The following is a 20,381-nucleotide window of genomic DNA, read 5'->3' as shown; positions in this document are numbered from 1 at the left end:
AACTAATGAGTGAACTTGCACGAAAATCACATTTATTTAAAATAAAATATACTATTCGATAATATTAATGGCTCATAGTTAAAGTAAATAATGTGTGCTAGGAATTTTTAGGATTTGAGAAATATATTTATATTTGTAATATATTTTCTAATTAAAATCTAATATAACACGGTAGGAAAAATATTTATTAATATATATATATTACAAAAGAAAATAAGATAATAAAAAGTTAAATAAAAATATAGTAAATGGAAAAGAATAATATACAATAAACATTATTTACAATATATATATACCATTGCATATATATATATTCGCATACAAGTATGACTAATATTTTCTTGACAGTCATATATACATTATATATCATCATATACAATGCAATCGCAAGTAATGTGATTTATTATTAATTACTATTACGACCAAGTATATATAAACGCATATATATATATTTTGTCGAGATTATTTACAATACTTAAATCTAATTTTGGTAAAAAAAATAAAATATATTTAGTATAACCGTGTTATTCCGATTTCAATGATTTAGCTAATATTTGTTCTCGTATCCTTTGCTTTTTCAATAAATAATTTTTAATATTTTGAAAGGGCGTGTCAAAGAGCAAAGTTAAAGTAACGGATGCAATTAGGATCCAGAAAAATTCCGTCATGTTAAACTGTAACAAAAGTATGAATTATATTCGGATAAAATTAAATTATCAATTTTTTTTTATTTTTATATCATTAAAACATGAACTTTTTTAAACATTTATGTGTTAAATACGTACCACCAGTTTTATGAAATCAAAATACTCGACACTACGAGTATGTCCGACGTTATAAAAATAAACCGGAAATTGTGTCAAATAAATAGCATAACTGAGCCTGGTGGTAACAACGAATCCTTTCCAAGCTAAAGTTCTTCCTAACCATCCTGAATAAAATAATAATAAATATGATAGTAAAAAAAAGAAATTATTTTTTTTATATTTTTTTGACAAAGATAAATAAAATTTTCGTATCACTTGCCATTGGTATTTCCTGTTTGATGCATAATTATTACCCAAGCGAAAAGTATGCACCATCCGATAGGAGCAAATGCATTATACATAGCTGCGTGCATTGGATTATAAATGTAATCTATACTTCCCATTTTTGCTGGAGCAAAAACCGATGCAAAGAACATTGTTGTACACAAAATCCAACCAATGTAAGAGGTATTCTAGATTGATTCAAATAATTAACAAAATTAAATGATAACGATAATGTAGTTATTTCACAAATATAACATCGCAATAAATCTTACTTTATTCATTTTAAATTGTTTAGGTAATAATCGGAGTAAATATCCAACAAATATTCCCATAATGTATACGGTCAATCTGTGACTCGGTAAAATGTACGACATATTTGCCGTATCAAACAGTTGTTTTATTCTGCAATAATATATATATAACAATAACGTATTTAATTTATCGTATTAATTAATATCATAACGCAAGAAAGTATACTCACGATATACCGAAGTAAACATAATTGTTAAGACGTTTGGAATATGTTACGTAATATCTTAACATTGTTGAGAATGTAGCTATAGTAAGTAAAACTATACCACCAATTTTTGGTTTCTTATATAATAACAGTACCAAGAAAGGAGACAGTGCAAATAATTGTGTGTCTATTCCTATGTGATGCGTGTGCGTTAAACACTAAAAAAAAAAATAAATTAATTAACAATTTATTCTCTTGTTTATAAAATATTAATTGTTTTCTTTTTTCAAAGAAATACTTCATAGATAATTTTTCAATTGAAATAAATCGTTCCGATGCTAACCATATTTTCAAATCCAAAATAATTATGAATGAATAAAAAGTTTTTCCACCAGTTTTGTTTGCAAATATTTGCGTGTTGTGTTACCACCAAATTCCATTGAGGTCCAGAACCCAAATGTGGCATGATGTAAGTGCAAAATAATATCAATGCACCTAAAGTTGGTACCAGTCTACAAAAAAGTTCAATCAGTAATCATCAACAATTAAAAAAGTAAATGTTTAAAAAACAAAATTACCTAAAAAGTCGACCTAGATATTCGTTTTTAATATCCAAATAGCCAGTTTTTTTAATTCTTCCAATGAAAGAATAACTGGTAAGAAGACCAGAAAGCATAATAAATGGATCGGTGTAAAGACTTGCAGCTCTTCCTATAACTGTCCATGGTTTACCTAAATACTGAGTCACATAATTAGCTTAATTAATCATAAATTTGTATATGCATACATCTATGCGTATGTTGTATATATATTCATATATTTATATAGATTTTGTTTAAAAATTTACCTCACTCATTTCAGTTCTGTTAGAATATGGATTGAAAAACAATGCCATACTTTTGTGTGCTAATAATAACATCAAAGCATTGAAAGCTCGTACACCATGTAAACTCGCTATATCCCCATCAGTTCTTTCCAACGAGACGAGTTTATTAAAATTACGTTTAATTGAAAATGATAATAGAATTTCGTTGGTAGATATTTTATAATGATCGTAATAAGCAGCAACGAGAGTTAATGCTAATACAGTAACGAACAAAATACTGTAATAAATAAAACATCGATAAATATTATTTTACAAAATGAATATACTATTTGATTGAATTAAATAACACAGTAAAAAATCATTAATTATCGATTTACCCAACGAAAATGGTTTCTCTCGGAAGTGGTAGATTATTTTTCACCTGACACATATCTCGATCAACATGAACTGAAATTTGTAATCCACTTTGAGACGTGTATTTGGATAAAGTATCACGAAGAGATATTTCAACGTCATGAGGTGAACAAGATGCTGGAGTACAAACGGCCCAATTCACTGTACTGAAACGTGGTACTCTATGTCCTGGCTGTGTAAAAACAAAATACAAATTTAATTATATGTATTAATTAAAAAATAATGATAAGTAATTTTTTTTCGCAACGATAAGGATATTGGATTAATTTTTTTTTATTTATATAAGCATGCATTAATAGCATACGTACGTACGTCTGTTACGTTGCTTTTAATAATGTAATGTGAATGAAGAAGACGATGTAAGTGTTTCAAATCGGTTCGTGATTTATCAACGTTTAATTGCAAATAAGCCAAACAGTATTGTCCCCGAATATCATTTGTTCCAACCGTGTTTATACACTCATCGAAATCACCCAATTGATTTACGTTACCATTTAAAAGACCGGAAGGTATCTTAGCCGTTGCATCGTACACTGAAATGATTAATTGTTCGGTTTTTTTTTTTTTTCAATCAATTAAATTACACGATAAAGATAAATTTTTAGCACGGATTAATCGATAACTGAGTATTAGATTGTTCGGAAATATTCGTGTAGATTAATATTAGGGTGAATCAAAAGTTCGTGAGTTTACTGTGTTGAAACTTTACTTTGAAATTGCACGATGGATTGTTTTTTTTTGTTTTTTTGTAAAATTTACTTTGGAAATATTAATATAAAAAATTTTGGTTCATCCTAATATTTATAATGTATTATATATACGATACATTTTTATTCGCAACAATTTATGAATCGAACGGGAACTTTGATTTCTTTTGTTTTCCGGGGTAATAAAGTCCAATATTTGCAATAAAGTAAAACTTTCGTAATCGTGGCAAAAAAGAAAAACGAAAGGTTTACGAACGAATTGGTGACAAGAAGTGAAATCTGTGAAGGCAAAATAACCAAGGCAACACCGTTTTCGTATTGCCAGGACAAGCACAGTAGTGCATACAAAAGAGGAAATACGCATCTTGATGTTAGACTTGACAAAAGACTTTTATATAATCGAATGGTTGTTCTAGATTGTGAAATTAATTTTAAATTCGACATTATTTGAGATATATTAGAATGCATCCTAATGATTACATTGTTTTTTTAAACGAATCGTTAATAACAAAAATATTATTCTATTGTGTCCTAATTAAAATGTCACCTAGCATCATTTAAATAAATAATTTCACTTCAAATTAATTTAAATTGAATTTGCCGAAATTTATTATGCAATACGAGTAAATAAATTCGTATAAAAAAACTTACTCGTCAAAGCCCATAATGTAAATTTGGCGAGTTCTCGTTGAAAAATTTCAGCATCTCTTTTACATTCAACACTGACGCTACCTGCACCAGGATCGTACGCAGGTACCAATTTAAATAATCTACTTGCTTCCAAATCAATTTCTTTCTTATAGGTATCTGAAAAAATGATAAGTACATTTAAAAATGCAATATTTGTTTTTATATATTTGATTTAACCAATTCTTTTTTTAAATGTAAATGACGAAACGTTACACACTGATTGAAACCGGTTAATCAAATTGTAAAGATGATGTTAAAAATTGAAATGATTAATTTGTCGAATCAAAAGATAAAATTTAACTTTGGTTTATTTTTTTCTTCTTCTAATTCTTCTTTAAAATATAATTCAAACAATGTTTCTCAATTTTCTCCGCTGACATTTAAAAAATGCAATTCTTTTGAAAGTCCTACGATCATTTTATATATAAATGTAAAATATAGGTTTTATAGTTAATTTTTACAAATATTTTACTAACGAAATATTTAATAAAATAGTGATCTCGTTTTACCATTAGAAGAAACATATTTGTAGATTATAAATTAAAACTTTTACGCAACAAGGATTTTTGTTCCTTTCCTTTTCTCTTCAGATTCATTTAGAATGTAATAATACAAGGTAGTGCTACATTGTATATTTATCGTATTATTAATTTATACGAACATTATTATTATTATATAATCAAAGTATACATGTTAATATAATCGAGCTGTATGCTTTATTAAGCTTGAACACACCTTTCTAACATCAATGTAAAACCATTTTTTGTTTCCTTGTTTTTTTTTTCTTTACGAAGGACTCGTACCACTTGATTTTATCAATTGTCCTAGTATTGATCATTGTCACGAATCGATTCTTGATATAATATTACTTTCTAATTATCTAATAATTATAGTATGAAACGTAATCATTTTATGCATAACAATATAAAATAGAGAAAAAGTGGACATTTTTGTAAAGATTTTTATCATAGAATCAAGATTTAATAGCGTTTTCAATAATTGCAATCATTGATTGCACCATCAAGTAGACTTTCGTGATATTTATCGATTACAAATGATTAGTTTAATTGTTTATTTCATTTATTGATCTACTCAGAATAAATCTCTTCGATTTTATTTTATTTAATTAATTAATAATTTTTAATAATTTTAATTAATAGTGTAATTCTTTTTTTTTTCTTTTTTTTTTACTAAACATAAAGATATTTTATAAAAAATAACGATTCGCACGTTTCTCGTTGTTTAGTTAAAAAAAAACAAAAAATAATATGACACGTTTTAAGTCAAGGATTTTTATCTATGTTTATCTATATTTCCACTAACGTGGAATAAGATTCTATATGCATAGTACTAACAGTAAATGCTAATAAATTGAAAACGAACGTTTTGCCATTAGTATTTCGCCATTCTCGATGGATAACTCGACGTACAGTTAGTTCAGTGTTAGAAATATTTCAACGGTGTTTTGTTCTCTATTATTATCTATCCTATCAATAATTGTGACAAAATACAATAAGCTAAGTTGCTATAAAAAAAAAAAAAAAATTAGATCATGCAGGATGTAACGCAACGAAGATCATAGTGGTGGTGTTCGCGATTGTGCTCGTCAATACGATTGGTTAATTATAATTAACAAACTTTTCTATATTACATTTTTCCATACAATGGATAATTTCGTGATAGTTTCTGAACTCGTCGTTACCATTAATAATCCTAATGTATATTCATATACATATTATTCTATATAAATATGAGAAATGTTTAATTCTATTTTTATTTATTTATTTTTTTTCAACTTTTCTTCATTATTTCTACTATGTGACAATTGTCAACAAATCAAAGTTTTAAAAATCAACGAATAGGAAAATTCTTTACAAGTGATATTTAACAATTGTTTGATTTTATTATTACACGGTGTTGTTTCATTATTTATTCTTCTTTGTCGTTCAATCCATTTAACAGCATCAATCATTTATCATTAATATCTAAACGTTATCCTTCATGCTATTTCTTTCCTTTTAAAATACTTTATTATCTCATATAATCGATATATAACCTTCTATCATGCAAATGAATCTTTTTTTTTTAAGGTCAATTATTTTTCTCCGCGATTTTATCAATGTCTTCTTCAATGCAAGATATTATCATCGTTCATTTATCGCGACAGGAACTAAATGCGTACCGAGATTAAATATCCTAAGAATATAAGAGGACCTTCGGTATTTATAAAATACACATCACATCGGATAAAAACAAACATAACTTTTTTATTTATTTTTTTTTTGGGTTACCGACGCATATTAAATTCCAAGTCATTGTTCAATTCTTTTTTCGATAGAATTTTTACGTACTGTTTAATGGACAATTATTCATTTATTTACGATACTTTTGGTAACAAATTAAATGTGGTAAACCAATAAACACGTTATGCAGTATTTTAAACGGACGTTAAATCATCAGAAGTGAAGATTGAAAAGTTTCAAATTACGAAACAAAAAACAAGAAAGAACCTTTATTTATTTTATCTCGTTTTGTTTTAGATAATATTTATTTCTAAATAAGATTTTTTTAAATTCATCCACTTATATTCTCCGTTCACACTTTTAACGAATAACATAAAACAATATTATCGATATATACAAGTTAAATACCTAACCGTATAACTAAATATTTGTTTAGTTACTTTTCTTAAATTATATAATATACATATAAATAAAATACCTGTAAATGTCAACTCGCCGTAATAATGATTGGTAGAAATAACTTCTGTGTCTTTCATTTTCCAAAGAACTTTGTCCGTTTCCACGTTGGTGTTGTTATCAAAATTATCGATCAAATTGACAATGGTAAAATTGTTGGAAGAATTTGTCTTGTTTAATGAAAATATACGAAGTATTTCGTCCTCTTCGAGAACGGTATAAGCACTCGTAGAAATAACATCAACGTGTTTAACAGCGTTCAATAAACGAACTATGAATGAAATGAAAAATATTAAATGTTGCAAAGGACGACGATTTATTGTCCTGCTATTCATCTTCGAATAATTTTCGATTAGAAAAGAAAAATAATTTCTTCTTCTTCTTCTTGCAAATATACAAATATTATTTTATACAAATCCTTGTATATCCTTATTGTTCGACAATATTTGAATTATTTGATTTCTCGTTAACACGTATTCCCGATACGCGATAAAATTGACGAAAATAATTCTCCTCATCGAGAATAAATCGAATTAAATGCGTGTGATATATCGTGTAAAATAAAAATAATAAATAAAATATTTTATAACATATCCGCGGGGTGATATATGAAAGGGGGAGAAAAAACAAAAGAAACCGATACGAATGAAAAAGTAACTGAACAACGACCCGTTCGAAGACGTACTCGAAGAATGATCGTTGTTTCTATCATGAGACTCTCTGTTCTCAACATCGATTATTATGAAATCGTGAGAAAAGAGGGGTAGATGCTTCTTTTTAAAACCTCCCACTCTTTTTAAACGCACCCGATCAACAACGCCAAGGGACCGATATTGAAATATCATTTTACAATAGATTTTATAATGCACGCTGTTGACACTTATTTACAACACACGTTAGTGTATGCGAAATACGTTTATTATGCGAGTACGTTTATTTCGAACGTGTTAACTTGAAAAAAAAAAGAAGAAATAATAACAAAATAAGTCAAAGAACTTGTTTCAAACTACTACTACTTTCTTTGATCTCGATTTAAGCTTAAAAACTTTTTCTAAATTATTATAATACTCTATTTAACCTTAATTATATATATAACTTTCATTACGTATATATATATTATATATACATATATATATACGTTAGTTGCTCGCTAAGAAAGTCCTTGGTTTCTTGGTAATCGTTTCGAAAATGTGCTATTTTTTGAATTTAATACTGATGTTCTTGAAAAGAGAGTGGGTCACGATAGTATTACGAAATAAAACTCAACAATCTCGTAATAAACCTGTATCAAAAGTCTGTAGAACGTTAAACTTATATACATATATGATTAAAAAGAAAAAAAGGCTAAGAAAGTTAGAACGTAAGAGTTTGGAAAGATCCCTCATATAAATTTGTTATTGGTGAATCAAATTTTGTTATTTCTTTTTCATCTTATATCACCAATCTCACACGTAATATATACATTTAAAAGCGAAAACTTCTTTCGAAATGTCGCCGTTCGAATAATCGATAAAAAGTAAAAAGTAAAAAAATATTTATCTTTTCTAACAACGCGAATAATTGTTATTATTTATTTTATGTTTTAAAATCGGGTCAGATATCTATATAATATATTATAATATATTATAATACTTTGTTTTATTTTCTCATAAAACAAAATTATTGTTATAATATTAATTATTAACACGTCATTTGTATGAATTAATAAAAAAAAAGTAATGGTAATAAAAATATTTTAATATTTCCATCGATATATATGTAAAAAAAAAAAAAAGAAAGAAAATGTGGAACGAAAAATAGACGAATATTAAATGAAACTGGTTGCATAATAAATTTCTATGGTAACTATAAAAATATTTCCATCCGATTTCTATCGTGGGGATTAATATTAATGTCATCTGTGAAATTTAAACGAATTATTAACGTAATATTTTCCATACATATTCATTTTTAAACGGACGATTAACGAAACATAAAAAAACGTATGGATCGTAAACAAATTTTGAAAAAAAAAAAAGAAATCGTACAAGTGTAATTGAGAACGTTATCTTAACGATTACGTGAGACGTGATTTTACAAACATTTTTATATTGCAATGACATATTTTTTATTAATAAATGTATAATGTGAGTCACAAGGAGTATTTATATCAGATCTTATTATGCATTTTAAATAATTAATTTGCTTGGAAAGCAAGATTTGAAAATTCTTCATTTTACTTAAATGATCAGAAATTGATCTCACAAAGAACATTTACATCTACGTAAGAGATATAACGAAAATAAAATAATTATTTTTATAAGTAATACTTGATTGTGGCACACCTTTGTATTTTATAATGTTTTTTAAACGATTGTTTTTGCATATCTTGTGAGATTAATTTTCTTATCAATTATGTATAATTTTATTCTTTTCTCATGGTAGAATGTTATTTCGTTATAAAATTATATTATCAATTAATAAAAATCGAATATATTTTTTAAATAAGTTTTTTCTATGAGTATTTTCAAATGAAAATATTTTATTAATTAAAAATATTGATTGTTCAAAATTGACAGTGAAAAATGTGGTACGAATATACCTGTGACTCACTGTATGTAAAAAAAGGCAAAAAGAAGTATATAAGAATGTTAAATAATAATTCGTTTAATAGACGTAATTAATATGAACGGTGCAAGGACGTTTCTAAGATGAGTTTTTAAAATGAAAGTGGGAGAGGTCTTTCAAGTTGACCGCTTTCTTTGCGAATTGCGATAAATCCACCGGTCATTGAGCTAAACCCCCCGCACCGCATTCCTCGTCAATACTTCCAACGTATTGCAAAACGTTTTCCTTGCGAAATATTTTCAAGTCTTTCCAATACTCCATTCGTGCGTGCCCTTTTATTCGTTCATTAAAAATAAAAAAATAAAAACCTTGTTACATTTTATCCGAACATTATTTTTATTTTTCTTTTTATTTTTACATACATTTTCTTTTTTTTGGCTCCATGAAATTAAATATAAAGTACTGTAATTATAATGATAAATTATTATTATATATATATATATATTAATATTATTAATAAAAAAAAGTAATTATTATATATAGTTATAGTCGTCGTTCGTTCATCGTATAACAAATGAAAGTTGTTGAGATGTAATACAAAAATTCTTCGTCATCGTAATGCATGTAAATAAGTATTTACTAATACATATGTAATTAAATATAGATGTTTACTTTTATCAAAACTTGTGAAAGATATTGATGTTCGTAATACTTTTGATCTGACACGTTTGCATTTTTGTTATTCTTGACATCGTTTTATCGCTTTCGATCTTATAAGCTCAAACGTACAATGCCAAACAAAAGTATTAGCCTTTATTTAAATACTTGTACACAAATTATGATCTATTAGTTACTTTTTTTCTTGCAAAATATATCTCTGGTGTTTAATAATATTGTAATACGTGCAAATTAAATTGATATACAATAAAAAAAAAAGAATATGAAGACCTAATTGTTAGTATTATTGTTAAAATTATTTTTATTTATGAATTAAACATTAAGAATACATAAATAATTGTATAATATATATATATATATATATATATAGATATATGATCCTAAAAAAAATAAAATGGCGTCGTACAATACTTTTAAAAAATTGTCAATTATTAAGTGGCATCAAATTAATGAAATCCAATTAAATCATATATTATCAGATTGTTTAAAAGAACAAAGTGAAAATAATTCATTGTTGAATCGCAAGTTGTACAGTAATGCATGCAAAGTAATGTTGAACGACCTTCACGTGTCCAGTTTGATTAAAGGTAGAAAGGCTTACATCACAAATAAATAAATGGGCCACGCACACGTTGAGAAGAAGTTTTACGCCGTAACTATTCAATTATTTAATATGTGTAGGTGGACTAATAAAAGTTGTTAAGTAGATATGTAAATTATATTTCATCTAAATAAGGACGAAAAAACTTTCAAAGTACTTTCGAAATTTGATAATGCATCTATTACCTGCTTGAAAATTATATTATTTTTTTTTTTTTTTTTTGAAACATCGACATAATAAGTGCCATTAATTTGTTAAATAATTTTGACGGATAAATCTAGTAGCTCGAAGTAATAAAATCAATGTTGTCCCAACAATATAAATTTTGTTACTAGTCTTCTTATTTCCGTGGACATACTACTTCGATCTTTAAATATTTGTTTTTAAATGGAAGCCTCCTCTCTCGTCATCCTAAGAAAATATCTTAAATTATCAAATTACACAACAAACGATGGTTGCACGATGAGGCGAAATGCTTAAACAAAAGGATCATCGCTCAAGTGGATCTATTAGTTATTCAATTAACGATACGTTCCAAACTCGTTGTGTACAAAATCTTACCGACAGCGAACGTCATCCTAACAAGAAGCGCATAACCTATGCAATGCGTGATTATGTCGAACACGATGGGCTTTAAAATGGTGACATAACTCGGGAACGATCGGAAAGTTTCGGATAGGTCGAAAAGCGCGTTCGACCAATTGAATTCAATGCGATGTAAATTCCGTGCTCGCGATTGGTTCTTTTCCATTGGTCGATAAATATCAGCCGCCGTGAATAGTGATCGGTGATTGGTAGGTTAGATTCTATAAACATTCTTACACATTTCGAACTCGGTTAAGAATTATTATTGTGAGTTGGCTTTAAGGACTGGAAAAAAAATTATTGTGAATAACTTTTTATATATATATATATATATATAAAACGCGTTTTTTATTTGGCTATTTCTCTTTCTTTTTCCCCTTTAGTTTAACAAATCATTTTTCGATAGACAATATACAAATAAACGAAATTTACCAGTGTGTACTCCTTTCATAAGTGTAATCATCGTAGTTAATATAATACTCATATAGATTCTGGGTAGCTAAGCTTCTGGTATCGATTCGACCTCGAATAAAAACGGAACAATACACCAAGTGGAAACGTTCGATCCTACTTCAGTATATTAGTGATTTGTACGAGCTCAAGCACTTTGGACGCGCTGCGCTCTCTAACCATTTTCTATCCTCTTCTTTCTCTTTTACACATATACACACACGCAACACACAAACACAGTGGTTTGTGACGGCGCGTGCAACGAGAGGGAACGCTAATCTTACGCACGATTGTAGAATGAGAGTGAGTGAATGAGAGAGGGAGAGAAAGAGAGAGAGAGAAAGAGAAAGAAAGAAGGAGAGAAAGAGAGAAAGAGAGAAAAAGATACAGACATTGAACTGATCCAATGGTGAGTGTGTTATGTAGTACGTGCAAGTGTTCATCATTTTCAATACATTAATCTCAACTTTATCATACCACATATACACACAAACACACACACATATATATAGTAAATACGACCTATACTATTTACTTATATTCTATCCTTGGTTTCTTATAAGTCAATTAGACGTGTTTTATATACGTAGGTGTGTGTTGTGTAGTAGTAGTAGACGTAGCAGGTAGAAAAAGGCGCACGCGTGCGCGCACGCGCGCACGCACACAAACGTTTTCTATCTCTTTCATCATCAATGCTCCTCTTGCTTGCATCGCGTGCGTGAATCGACGACGTATAGTACTTACTTTCCATAAGTACGAGATAAAACGCGTCACTAACGCGTCATCACGTCCTTTTGCCACTAATATAATATCGTGTATTATTATTTCTATATCAGCCTATCACAAAACGCGCCGATTCTTAATTTCTTCTACTTCTTCTTCTCTCTTTCTCTTATTCTCTCGTATTCTCTCGTACTCTCTCGCACGCTCGCTATTTATTTACACATTAAATTAATTTTATCTTACGAATAAATTTAACCATCATATAAGAAATTTTTGTGCTCTACAGTCATACCTGGCACATGTGATAAATATATATATATATTGTATATATGTATATATATTCTTATGATCGATCGTATTGTTTCTTTTTTTTTAATTTTGTATTTTTTAGTATGCCCGGAGGAGACATGTTTGTTTGGGTTATTTTTTTTTCCTTCGTAAATGTTGTCTTTTTATTTTCTTTATTTCGTACAATTCTTTTTACCGATCGTTAATCGTCGATTTAACTTTGATAATTGAATTTAATAAAACTTTGTGTTTTTTTTTTAATTTTTAATTGTACATATAAAATTTATTGTTTGTTTGAATTGTTCCCTCTTCGAATACGTTATCCTAACCTATCTTTTCGATTTCTTTTTTTCATTTTTCGTTCTTGTGTCTGCTTTCTCTTTAATTTTTTCCTATTGTTTGAGATTCTTCGAATAATTTGTATTATTGTAAATCAAATATTTTTATTAAAAATTATCTTTTTTTTTTTTTTTAATTTTTAATTTGAATTCCCCGTCATTATTAATACCTTATTTATTCTTTGTTTTTGGGTCCATTTATTTCGATTGTATTGAAACAACGTCAACGAGATTAGAGGAAAGAAGGATTTAGAAAGAAAATTAATAATAGAGGAGGAAATAGAAACGAAGAAAAACTACGTGAATCAAATTATTATATGTGCCATTTTGAAAAGAAACAAATACATTAGCAAACATTGTTGTAACCTACTACTACCTACTGTCAAAGTGCACACGTGCGTGAAGCGTAAGAATACATTCCACGAAAATAAAACCCCTTTTTTAATTTTTTTTTTTTGTTTTTTTTTTTAAAATAATCCACGTACTTTCTTTTTTATTTTAAATAAATTTACAATGTTAGAAAATTATATATGTATATATTAATTAATATTCGTTAGTCAACAGTATGTTGTTGTACGTTAACATTTACTTTTATTCTTATCGTTATTCAGTATTATCTGTTATATAAGTGTTTATGCATGATTATTCTTATATTTTCTTAACATGCATTTACACATGTATAGGGTGTCCCAGTATCTTTTTTTGTAAAATTTTATCCTCATATTCTATGAGTAAAAATAAGATAAAAATATTAATATTAACTAAATGTTGATATATTTTTATCTTTATTTTTTTATAACCAACAATATATAATATTTAACTCTTTGAACTTGTACATCACACCGAAATACATTTACATAAATAATCATTCTACGTTGTTACATATTTCGATTTGTTATTTAAATATAATATTTCGAAAAGTTTTTTTTTTAAATAAATTATATAATATTTAATTGCAAGTAGAAGAGTAACAAAGTCATAAATAAAACGAGTTCAAAGATTCAAAATGCTTAATAATCGAATACCACCATAGAAATTTAAAACAATTTATTTGTGTTTTTTTTTTTAAATCATAATCCTTTCATATAGATTCATACGCTTACTTATTAATTAAAAAATAATATTAAGCAAGAACGAGCCATCGTGCTTCTTATATTCATAAATTTAATTTTTTAATTTCTTTTTTTTTTTTTTTTTATTCTTTCTCACCAATATAATCTTCATATCCGACGTTGGTCAAAATACTTGTATCTTCTCGGTTATTATGTTAAAATATTTCAATGCATATGCATGTATGATAATTTTGTATTACAACATCGAATTGATTAAGTATATGCATTTATATTACTAACATACACATACACAGACACATGTTGATATATATATATTTATGGTATTTAAATCATGCGTATGTTTTAGAAACAATTTTATTAAATCGTAAAATTCTTTACAATAGATATCACGTATGCATATACTAATACATATGTTATATTTACCTTCCATTTGTTTTCCGTATTATGCTAACTGGGTTACGAGACTTCAATTGTTACTCTCATGAATACAAAAAGCAGAAAAAAAAAGTTACCCCTTATGTATTTTTAATTCGATTTCGTTATACGCGTTATTTTATATTTTTCCTTTCCTCTTCTTTTTCATTTATTTATTTATTTATGTATATTTAAATTGCAAACGTATAACGAAACGATTAATCGATGTTACTTGATACGATCATGGTTCAGGATAATTTCCAAATCTTTTTACTTTATGTATTATTATATAGTAATTATAATAATAATCAGATTATTGCAATTGGGTCAAGTTATGCAGAGAAAATGATGAATTATCGATCATCTGTATTTTGAATAAATTTCAAATTGAAAAAAAACGATTTTAATTATAATTAAAAAAGCAAAATAAGAGTAACATAATTTTGATAATTTGATTTTTGATTGATAAGTATTATATTCAAACAAACACATTCATGCATCTAATATAAATTAATTTATTTTCATCGTGTACACGTTAATATAATTTATATTATTTAATATGTTTAAACGGGGTTAAATAACGATATGTTAGTAAAAATGTATTGTTAATTTTTTGCAAAATATTTGCGTTAATCGTTTTGAGTATTTGCGTCATAAGAAAAAAATATCTCTTGACAAGTGGGAAGATATCTATGTATTATTATTTTCTTTTCATTCACGTAACTTCTTTTTTTATTATTTCACGCTTGGTCCTTACTACTATTTTATAAACTGTCGCGGGAAAGAGATATAAAAAGAAGAAAAATAAATATACTAGACTGATATATATATATATATATATCGATTTGTTTGACCAAAGCAAGTAGTAAAACGCAGATATTGGAAAAGTAGAAAAGTGGAAACTTTCGATTGCAACAAACTAGATTTGTATATGTTATATCAAACTTTTTATATTAACTATTTCAATGTTTTTATTTTTTCATCATTCTCCAATTTGAAATATTAAAACACTAGCCAATGAAAAAAAGGATTCGATTTTCGTTCTATTCGTAATCTTATTTTCCTACTATATATTTTAATTTTTTCATTCGCAACGTTGGAAACGTAAAAAACAAATTTTTGTTAATTTAAAAATATTTTTATATCATCCAACCAAACACAGTTTACATTTTTTTTTTTGTTGACCTTCCTTCCATCTTATAAGATAAATCAAATTCAATATTTTATTATCTCCAAAATTATTTTGAATTGTGCGAGCGAACACAGATGAGTTCTTTTTTTCCTTTTTTTTTCCTCGAATATAAATCGAAATATTCGTTTTAATTATTTCGATAGGATTCGACATAGGAATATTTATTATTTCCATTTTGTATTTGTATTTAAATGAAACGTGATATTCTATTGTCCGTTGTACGGGATTACATTTTATAGATTAAATGAATCTAATTTGAATGAAATTTGAACAGGTGAAGCTTCGACAAGATGGTGAGACTTCCTCAAAAACTGGGGCTGATTGTCTTGCCATATCCGGTTGCTCAAGATTTAAAAGATATCGAAGACAACGGTTCATTCGTGTCAAAGGTATTTTTATTTATTATTTATTAAAATATATAAATATATTTATAAATTTATTTATTATATATATATTAGATCGTTAAGAAAATATAATTTCATTATTTGAAATTTTGTAAATCGGATTTTATCCTAAAGTACATTATTTTTCAAAAGTTTATTTTTTAATATTTGTAATTTCTTAATGTTTCCAAATGCAACATACCTATACAGATATGAAGAATATTAAAATAGATTTTAAAATTTTAACAAGGTAAAAGAAAAATAAAAAGAGATAATTGAATTGACTCGTAAACAACGTAGTAGAATCGTGAGAGTTGTCATGTGAGGAAAAAGAAAAAAAAAATAATTACCATTAGCTATTTAAATAGCAATTAAATAAGATTAAAGTAGGATAGTTTTTGCATTACTAATATAGTCGTTAGATATGGCTAATAAATTAAGTAACATATGTTTCATTGCTTTCTATTCTTTCTCATTCCTTGTTTTATAATTTTATAAAAAATATCATTGTAAATTTTCTCGATATTTGATTTGTTTTTAAAACAACGATTTTTGAAAAAAAAAAAACATTCTTTCATAGAAAGAAATATAATGCGTGTATCTAATAATAATAATAATAATAATAATAATAATAAAAAATATGTTCTCGTATTGTATCGAGATAATGTTTTATTACAATCATCCATTATTTTTTTGATTATAGAATTTCTGTATACTCGTGTATATTATTTTGAAAATATACATATTTACTTTTACATTGGTTTCTTTCAATAAATCTAAAAATTAAGATAAAAGTATCCCGTTAAAACATAAATATTACCGGGAACTACCAGATATCACGCAAATAGATTAAAAATTTAGTTTGGTAGTAGGCATGTGAATCTATAGTCGTGTATTTGTCGTCGTACGCATGTGTGTTTCATTGATAAATAATCGATTGATAATTGAAAATATTAAATGCGATTTTTTCTGTACAAACGTGAGTATAAATATTATAATAAAAACCTATTCACGTGCATGTATATGCATATATATATGAATGAAAATTTGATTTAAAAATAAAAGAAAGATTTTTTTAATCGTTTTAATAATAATCATCATATATAATTTTACGATGATGTGTCATCGAAATATTATGTATTACCGTTTAAAACGCGTTATCTTTTCCGAAACATTCTTATGTGTCGTAAATACATATGTATATATATACATATACGTTTCATCGATTCTTCGATCGAAAGTACAGTCAGAAACAATAGTAAAAAATACTTGAAAGGGTCTACTAACACGTCCAAACTTGAAATATACCCTTTGCCTTCAATTTTTTGTTTATTCATCATTGTACAAATGATAAAATATGTTCATTAGTATTGACAGATTTAATGTCGTGATTGTATTTACAATGGAATCTATGAAATTTGATGAATTCATGAAAATTGTAAGACTCGTAAACACTTCATAATATTACCTTCATGCCATTTACGATTTATGCTAATATTTTCTCGTTTTAAACGATCATGTTTGTTTTGGATAATTCAATATTTTGTAATATAAGAAAATATTGCAACAGTTGGACAACAACGCGAAAATTAAATTTAAAAGATAATTTATTTCAATAAAATATTGTTTATTTAATTAAAGTTACAATTTTATTCGACTAATCTCAAATATTACTTCACAGAATTGATAGAATCGAGCAATAGTATAAAAACACAACCCAATTTACAATTGAATATATCAATTTGTAGATTATTATGATAGAAAAATATATAAAAGAACCAATCTTATACTATTAGGGTGAACCAATTAGTTCGTGCATTGTTTTTAATTAATATTTTCAAAGTAAATTTTTTACAAAAAAAGAAAAAAAACAATCCACTGATGCAGTTTATAAAACAAAAAATTTCTAACACAATGATAAACGTACGAACTATTGATTCACCCTAATATCAGACAAAAATACAAACCATAAACGTATGGGGAAAAATTATTTACAGTTTTGAAGATGATATCACCGAGACGTTTGGACTCGGAGGGACCAGCAGGTGGAGGAGGAGGAGGAGGAGGAGTGGGTGGTAGTAAGGATGATGACAACGGTACAAAAGCATTTCTGTCAACGGGAAGAACCGGAAGAAGAAACGCTTTACCGGATATTCATGGGAAACATGCTGCAACGAGTATTTCCGATTTGCCAGATCGTTTCGGGGAATTATCTACCGAAACTGGTACGAATGTTGTTTCTTTTTCTTCCTTTTCTTTCTTTCAACCCTTATTATTTTTTTTCACCCCTCCCTTCCTTTCTCCTCCCTCCCCTTGACTTCTCCTCATTCTAATTTAATTCGTATTATATGCAGTAGTATTATACAGATTGGATTTAAATTGTAAAACGTTCAAATGGGATTTTTTCTTTTTGTTGTCTTTCTAAATTAATTTTCAGATCACGGCATGAACGCTGCAGCACGTGAAGCCAATAATCAACCGGGTGTCTCGAAACAACACGTTGGTTGACGACAACACCGTTCGCGTTTTCTTCTCTTCCTACATTTTTTTCGTCAAATTTCAATCTGCTCTGGGTGCTAAGTGCGGAAATTTGTCAATTTACATATATACTGTAATTTAAATACACGAACGATGGATAATCGTAATCGCGTTATAAAAAAAAAAAAAAAAGAAAATAATAGAACAAAACGCAACGCGCATATTTGAATATGCATAATTAAAAAAAAATAATATTAATAAGAACAACTGTGGGTAGGTGGGTGGTTTGTTTTTTTTTTCAAGTTGAAAAGCTTGAAATATTTTTTTTGATCTCTCTCTCTTTCTTATTGCCTAATATTTTCGCTTAGCAATGATCTAATTATTAGTAACGTTATTTATAAGTATTTAATAGTAATAATTATTATTCGAACTGAAATTGTTTCGTGAAATAAATGACAAAGTTTAGAAATATTGATTACTTAACGTATAACGAGTTAGCATATAATAATAATAAGAATAATATTAGTAATAAGCATAATAATAATAATAATAATAATAATAATAATAATAATAATCGATTAAATTTAATTATTATTGTTTATACAATTGCGAATATATTGTCTTTTACAATTAGTTGTTACGCGTTGTGAGATGAGTCCTCACGTAAATAACTTCAAAAACGTACCGTTCATTTCGTGGGCCCTAGACTAATATCGTTTAGAGGCCTTATTACGCAATGAGAACCCAAGTTAACTCAAGTTTGGATTAGCTGTGATAACTCATTCGTTATTTTATCGAAAAACTGTTCTTTCATTCTTCTTTTGTGTGTTTTCTTTTCATAGAAAAACTTTTTTTTATAATTATAATTATTTCTTCACAATATCTAATTTTTACACATTGTTTTTATATATTTTTTACGTTATCACCGTGAACTTTGCAGGCCGCAAAAAAAATTATACGTAAATTCCTCTTAAATAAATCGAATATATTTATTTTGTTTTTTTCAAATCTATATTTTATTTAAAACTTTAAATAAAAGTCGATTAGATAAATCGGTCAACTGCAATAATAATGTTGTTGTTGTTTTCATTTAAAATGTCTCAGTAATATAATTTATTCATAAAGAGAAACGAGATTCTAATCGCTCACGCTTAAATCAATTATCTCTATTTTCCAACGAGCAATTATTATACAGTATTTTAAATAATATATTAATCGGAAGGATAAATAATGTGTTTTTTTTTTTTTATTTTTGTGGTAGACTATATTTCAACGTTTCTACGAATGAAACTGATCTAAATATAAATCTAAATTTAAATCTATAAATTTAAACACATTGAGGTTTCTTGTAAATAATATCATCTTTTAGAAAAATGTATTCTTTTATTATACACAAATTTGCAAATTAATTTACGGATATGATTAAAACTATTATTATATCTCACAAATATACATCATTGTGCATTTTAGTATTGTGTAATTATAAATACGATGTTGATCGCAAAAATGTTGGGATTATTTTGTTTCGTTTCAATGTTTCATTTCTATATTTAGAACATTTTATAAAATAAATATTAAAAATAAATTTTTAATGATGAAATTTAACAGGGAACTTGGACATGAAAGAAGTAGAACTATGTTTGATTTAGTTGGACGTTTCGTCCCTTTATTGGGACTTCTTCAGCAACTAGAAATTTTATTTTATTATTATTTCTTATATTACGACATACATGAAGCTCATACAATAAATAATTTTTTACATGTTACCTTAATCTTTACAGTTCAGCGTCTTTTTTCATTAAGTAGA

The 20,381-nt window shown here is 26.7% G+C and overlaps 2 protein-coding genes across 3 annotated transcripts; one reads left to right on the top strand and one right to left on the bottom strand.

Moving 5' to 3' along the window:
- Positions 1 to 283: 283 nt before the first annotated feature.
- Positions 284 to 11,756, bottom strand: LOC106787599 (nose resistant to fluoxetine protein 6). Of its 2 annotated transcripts, XM_014750123.1 has the most exons (14): positions 11,668 to 11,756; positions 11,212 to 11,467; positions 6,847 to 7,095; positions 4,087 to 4,242; positions 3,041 to 3,261; positions 2,692 to 2,900; positions 2,336 to 2,591; positions 2,067 to 2,227; positions 1,832 to 2,000; positions 1,513 to 1,706; positions 1,304 to 1,433; positions 1,027 to 1,219; positions 786 to 931; positions 284 to 674 (listed from the first exon to the last, which is right to left on the bottom strand). In XM_014750123.1, exons 2-14 carry the CDS (start codon positions 11,399 to 11,401, stop codon positions 525 to 527), a joined length of 2,424 nt encoding a protein of 807 aa, XP_014605609.1. In that variant the 5' UTR covers positions 11,402 to 11,467; positions 11,668 to 11,756; the 3' UTR covers positions 284 to 524. The 2 variants fall into 2 exon arrangements, with proteins under 2 accessions (XP_014605609.1, XP_014605616.1); XM_014750130.1 differs by lacking the exons at positions 6,847 to 7,095; positions 11,212 to 11,467 and having other exon boundaries at positions 11,668 to 11,744.
- LOC106787611 lies at positions 11,592 to 18,832 on the top strand. Its single transcript, XM_014750138.1, has 4 exons — positions 11,592 to 12,094; positions 15,988 to 16,102; positions 18,094 to 18,321; positions 18,534 to 18,832. Exons 1-4 carry the CDS (start codon positions 12,092 to 12,094, stop codon positions 18,602 to 18,604), a joined length of 417 nt encoding a protein of 138 aa, XP_014605624.1. The 5' UTR covers positions 11,592 to 12,091; the 3' UTR covers positions 18,605 to 18,832.
- The last annotated feature ends 1,549 nt before the right edge of the window (positions 18,833 to 20,381 follow it).

This window comes from Polistes canadensis, unplaced genomic scaffold (genome assembly GCF_001313835.1).
Source record: "Polistes canadensis isolate GaletaPanama2010 unplaced genomic scaffold, ASM131383v1 scaffold_4, whole genome shotgun sequence".
Taxonomy (NCBI): Eukaryota; Metazoa; Arthropoda; class Insecta; order Hymenoptera; family Vespidae; genus Polistes; species Polistes canadensis.
This window is presented reverse-complemented; position numbering and strand designations above follow the sequence as displayed.

Bases quoted from the DNA above. Each gene is read 5' to 3' on its own strand.
- LOC106787611 (XM_014750138.1), top strand. The intron at 16,103-18,093 runs GTATTTTTATTT...AATTATTTACAG, and splicing joins ACGGTTCATTCGTGTCAAAG to TTTTGAAGATGATATCACCG. The intron at 18,322-18,533 runs GTACGAATGTTG...ATTAATTTTCAG, and splicing joins GGAATTATCTACCGAAACTG to ATCACGGCATGAACGCTGCA.
- LOC106787599 (XM_014750123.1), bottom strand. From the start codon at position 11,401: ATGGAAAAGAACCAATCGCGAGCACGGAATTTACATCGCATTGAATTC. The intron at 2,001-2,066 runs GTAATTTTGTTT...ACTTTTTTGTAG, and splicing joins TATCTAGGTCGACTTTTTAG to ACTGGTACCAACTTTAGGTG. The intron at 1,220-1,303 runs GTAAGATTTATT...GAATCAATCTAG, and splicing joins AACAATTTAAAATGAATAAA to AATACCTCTTACATTGGTTG.